Here is a 5,680-nt window from a genome sequence, read left to right on the forward strand (position 1 = left end):
AATAATAAATAAAGAAAGAAGCATTAAAAAATGATGATAAATTCTCACATAGAATATAGTAAAATCTAATAATTTTTCTGAAGAAATTTTTAAGTTTTTAAATTAATATTTAAATTATTATTACTATTATTTTAGTTTTAAAAATCATTATTTTGTTAAAAATATTAATTAAAAAATGTGAAAATTTTTTAATATAAGTTTACTTAGTATGCTTTTAATAAATAACTAGATATTAATCAACAAATATATTTATTTAAAAATAATTGAATATAAGGAGTGTAGATAAATAAATATCATTAATTGAGAAATTTAAATTGAAGTTAAAAAGTATGAAGAGTCAGAGTACATTACTGATAATGAATTTGAAGAGAATGATGAGAGTATTGATGTAAAGAGGAACATTTTGAAGATAATCATCATCATCATCATCATTATCATCATTATCATTTTTAGAGAAAATGATAATAAGGATGAATTTCAAAATGAAAATTGTGAGAAAGTAAAAAAAAAAATTGAATGTAAATTAATGCAAGAAAATTGTAAAATTTTTTGAATAAATTGATTAAATTTCTTGTTAAAATGCAAAATAAATTTATTCTTAATCTTTGTGTTAAGTTGTATTAAATTTTTCTCTTTTTTTTTTTCCTTCTTATTGGAATGCAATTTCCAGACTGAAGACCTATACATTTTCACTGTCGTCCGTCCATCTGTCTGTTCTTCGTTAATTTCGAGAACAGAGTTAGACAAAAATCGAGGCCGAATATTAAAATTGATTAACAATGGTGATTTTGTTTTTTAATTAAAAGATGATTAAATATTTCATTATAATTGTATTTTCTTAAAATTAATATATTCATATCATTCTCTAAACAATTAATGAATTAAAAAAACACACATAAAAATAAGCACATTCATACCCTACAATAAATTAATGAGTCCATTAATAAATGAATTATGAACATTGTATAATAATACTACTGTATTTTATTATATTATGAAATCATAATTAACTAAAAAAAAATTGAATTAACAAATTACATTTTATCTATTCCTTTTCATTTATAAACTTAAGCATGTTCCAACACAGGAGGAAAGAAAAAAAAAGAGGGGGAGAACTTTATTAAATTATATATTATAATAATATAAATGAAACTGCAAATATTCAACAGGAGACACTTTTAATCACTACACTTATATTTATTTGTTACATCTGTATAATTGAATTATATACATGGTGGCCCAAAAATCAGTTAAGTACATTTAGTTTTTTTTTAAGACGTTATAATTTAATTTGTGCATCAGACGTTTATAATTAATAAAAACTTTCGAATAAACAGCAATTTATCTTTAACAGCGGTTAACTGACTTTTGGATCACCTTATAATAAAATATCCCTGTTTTATAATTAGTATCTAGAGAATATTTTCTACTAGATTTTAAAAATTTAACTGCTTTATTAAGAATATTAAAGTGAAGAGATTACTTCGAAATTGAATTAATGTAACATTAATAAATGTTATACTAAGGCTGTACTTCTTAAAATATTTAATATATATATACATCTGTAATATAATATGTAATTTTTTAACTGTTGTAAATGATTGTTATTTTAAAATACTTTACAGGAAACACACATTTACCATGATATATAATTAAAGTAAAAAAGAAATGTCACTTTTAATGACATTGTATTACTTAGCTACAATTTTATGGCTTCATTTCTTTGATGGTAATCGTTATAAACTTTAGTATGGCAACATTAACGCATTAATATTAATGAGCTTACGTTTCATTAAATTCACCTGCTATCGCGATGTAGTATCTTTATTAAAGAATTTTGATGACTTAACACAATCTTTAGTTGTTTAGAGACACGTTACAAAGATTTTAAAAAGAAAAATCTTTAGAAAATAATAAGAAGAAAAAAAAACAAAAATTTTCGTTATAAATGAAAGCTCCATACTACACCTATTGACAACTCATCATAATCAACGTTAAAACTGTTGCTGGAACCTTGTTACAAGTTGGAAGTAATAAAAGAGTGGGTAATCCTCTCCAACATCCGACAACATCTGGCATTTTATAGCAGGATTCACTCATTCTATTAATAATTTCAAGTGAATAATTTGATAATTTAGATCAAAATAATATAATTTTCGATAATTTTAAGTCATTGTACTCATAAACAATGATGATTTCTACGGTTGAAATAAAAATATGAAAGAAATTCTTCTCATGTTTTCTCTTCTTTCTTATTGAAAACCATAAAGAAATACGTTCGAAATTCTTGAAAATTTAATAAAATATTTTCATATACATTTATTATTTAAGAAAATGTATAACTTAAACATAAATATATATATGTATTTTTTTTTATTCATGAAAAACCAAGTCGTGTAGATATAAAGAGAAATCTTTACTAGTTTACTATTAAGTAAAGTGCTAGCTAAAATCAAAACGTTAAAATATATATATATTCAGGTGTATATTCAATATATAAATAGATATATCTTATGATTTTTTATATATATTTATCATGAATATGAATGCATGAAAGTTGTGTAAAAGATGAGAAAATAAGAAAAATTTGAGAGAGCGAAAAGAATATTTTTCTAAAATGCGAATCGAAAATTCCAAAATAAAAAAAAAAGTATAAATAAACTCGGGAATATTCGATATGGAAAACGAATTGAAGGTAAAACTGCGAAAAACACGAATTTCCTTAAGCTATTTCAACGATGGAATACAATCGTCAGATGAAGTCATTGATGCCTTTCGGGTATTTCGTTTCTCTTTGTTGTTGTTGTACTTTATCAACTGAGGAAAAAAAAGTTTTTTTTTTTTTATTATTAAAAAAAATTCTTTAACGATTTATAATTAAATTATAACTGCAAATATTTATCTATTTTCTCAAACACGTAAATCAATAAGCAATTATACATACGTGAGGCGAGGAAAAAAACAAAATTGAGAGAGATTCGATTTGATAGTGTTAATGATTTATAGACTGTTCTTATATCTGATTTAAGATAGTCATCGAAGCATTATTTTTATTCTATTCTTTTAAAGTTTGATTATTATCTTAAATATTTTTCCTATATATAGTTTTTTTTTTCCTTCTTCTGTTATCAATTTCTTAAAGCATTATCGCATTTAAAGAAAGCTATTAATAGTAACAATTTCAATTTCTTCTAGTTTTTTTTTTCGCTTCACATCTGTACTTTTATACCAGTTCTAAAACTGAATAGTGTGCACAATATTTTACTGGGGATACTTGTTTAATCCTTAGCTTTTCAATACGGGGTAGAGATTGTAAAACAGAGCTTTTGCTTTATTTTTTTTTATTTTTTTCTTCTTTTTCTTTTACTTAGTTCTTTCTCCAATTCTGCACAATAGTAGTCCATTATAGTGTTTATTGACAGTTTAAATTTTATGGTTCTTCAACGTTGTAGTTCCTTTTTACGAGTTTCTTTGGACAATTTATAGAAAAAGAAATCACGTGTTTTGAGAACACTAACTTTAAGTGAAAGAGAAATAGAATACAATTGAAAAGAATTTTCTTAAAACTTTTTGACTATTTCCTAAAAGTTTGATCTCATCGACTTCATGTACCATTTGACTCTCGATGCTTAAAGAAGAAAGTTAACTCGACTCCATCACCTAGAATTCAAACGTAATTCCGTATAATTTTCAATAAAATTTTATTTATTTCTCAATTTTTTAAAAGTAAAAAAAATTACTATGACATCGTCACAATTCTGGAATGCAATTTTTAATTTATTTAATTTAAAATATATGCTCTGAAATCACTAGTGTCTTGCCCCTGTACATCATACTTTTCCTGATAACAACACAGTCGTGCCGGTCATCTATATACTGTAACTCCTTTCTGAGGAGAATGTTTGAGTTGAAATCACGTGATTTCCTGTCTATATCGTAAGTTAATCAGGAAGTACAGACAGACAGTAAGAATTTATAGGTCTACAATTTTTTTTTCTTTTCAAATTGCAGCTAAATAATTTAAATCCGAAATTTAAAGCCTATACTTTAATAATTTAACATGATTCGTCCATCAAACAATATAAAGCTTCTATTAATAAATTTATAAATTGTAATATAATCCAAAAATTTATTAATAATTAACTACATAATTAAAAGTATCGAATGGCAAATATTTGTATGTATCTAGTATTTGGTATACTGTATACTATGATGCTAGAGTAACGAAGTACAGTACAACGCTGTTTATCATTATTTGAACGTAATACATTAAGAGTTAAATGAATTAATTGAGAATCGTATTTCGTGAAACTATTTAGTTAATAAATATAATAGTACATTCTTGATAATTAATTATTCAATAAACATCTTAACAAGAATATAACGTAGTATTAAAACACGATTCTTAGTTTCATTTATTGAATAAATCTTTAAGAATGTTACTTATAAAATATCGACAATATAATGATAAATTGTTAACTTAAAAAGTATATTTATTGTATTTACAGTATATATATTTTTTATATGGTATAAAAGTCTACTAAGTTTTGAGAAATATGTCTTTGCAGATATTGTTTATTGTTTACAATTTCTGAAGATAGTAAAAAAAATCTATGATTTTTGTAGTTATTCATTATAAGTCATATGCCATGGTTACGACCACATATATCATTTTTTATGACTTCTCATGTGAAACAAAGGCCCTTCGTCACTACAAACTATCTACTAACACTATACACTTTCCTTCATAAGGTATACTGTTTTCAACATAAGTTTCCTATTTATAATAAAGATTAAAATAGAATATTTTAACTGTTTATCACTAATATTTATCGTGTTTATAATAAATTACTGTATATATATATACTTACTCTTTTCTTGCCCCAATATGATTCCTTGACCATCTTCTCTTTTCCATTTAATTTCTGGTTGAGGATTCCCAGTAGCTCGGCATGTCAAAGTCACGTTTGTATTCTCCATTACAGTCATATTTTTACTTGTCAACTCATTCAGAAATTCCGGTGCCACTGCATAAAAATAAAACAAAACAAAACATCTATTATGTGTCACATTGTTGACAGTATTGTTCTATGGTCTATGTAACAAGGATGTTGTTTAAAATATGAGTGTGACGTTTCGGATTTTTTTGACATGATATGTGCTGATACAATGGAATGTTATCTATCCGCTTGTCATCTGAATGTACAGAAATATCCATTCTTTGAATTTCTTTTTTACTTTTGCAAATGTTAGTAGTATCTGTGGCTTTCTGTTATTCGTTTTTTTCTTGTAGATATCTTCTATTTTCTTTTAGTGGATCCAATAGGATCTACTAAAAGAAAATAAATAAACTTAAAAGATGACTCTACATGTTTTAATATTTAATAAAGTAGCTTTGATATAATCTAGGAAACAAAATGATATTTTTAAAAATTTATGCAGACTTAAATCATTTATTATTAATTATATCAATAAATTTATTTCTGAAATATTTTTAATTATAAAATACGTTAATAAAATTAACTTTATTTATTATTAAAACTTAACTATACATTTAAAGATTTATACAGTAAAACTTGTGTAAGCCGGAACTGCAGGCATTTCCGTTTTGGACAGGTTTTACTGTATAATTGTATATCTAATTATCAAAATATTTTAATAATTTTTAAAATTTATTATT

The 5,680-nt window shown here is 24.1% G+C and overlaps 1 protein-coding gene across 1 annotated transcript in view; it reads right to left on the bottom strand.

Annotated features, from left to right (window-relative positions):
* Positions 1-5,370, bottom strand: part of LOC111614813 (neuronal growth regulator 1-like) — a 26,499-nt gene extending 21,129 nt beyond the window's left edge. Inside the window, exon 1 of the mRNA XM_023356180.1 lies at positions 4,872-5,370. Coding sequence (XP_023211948.1) covers positions 4,872-4,989 — 118 coding nt within the window. The 5' untranslated portion in view covers positions 4,990-5,370. The remainder of the gene's footprint in view (positions 1-4,871) is intronic.
* Between the last annotated feature and the right edge of the window lie 310 nt (positions 5,371-5,680).

This window comes from Centruroides sculpturatus, unplaced genomic scaffold, assembly GCF_000671375.1.
Source record: "Centruroides sculpturatus isolate CEXI.00-Female unplaced genomic scaffold, Cexi_2.0 scaffold2059, whole genome shotgun sequence".
Classification (NCBI taxonomy): domain Eukaryota; kingdom Metazoa; phylum Arthropoda; class Arachnida; order Scorpiones; family Buthidae; genus Centruroides; species Centruroides sculpturatus.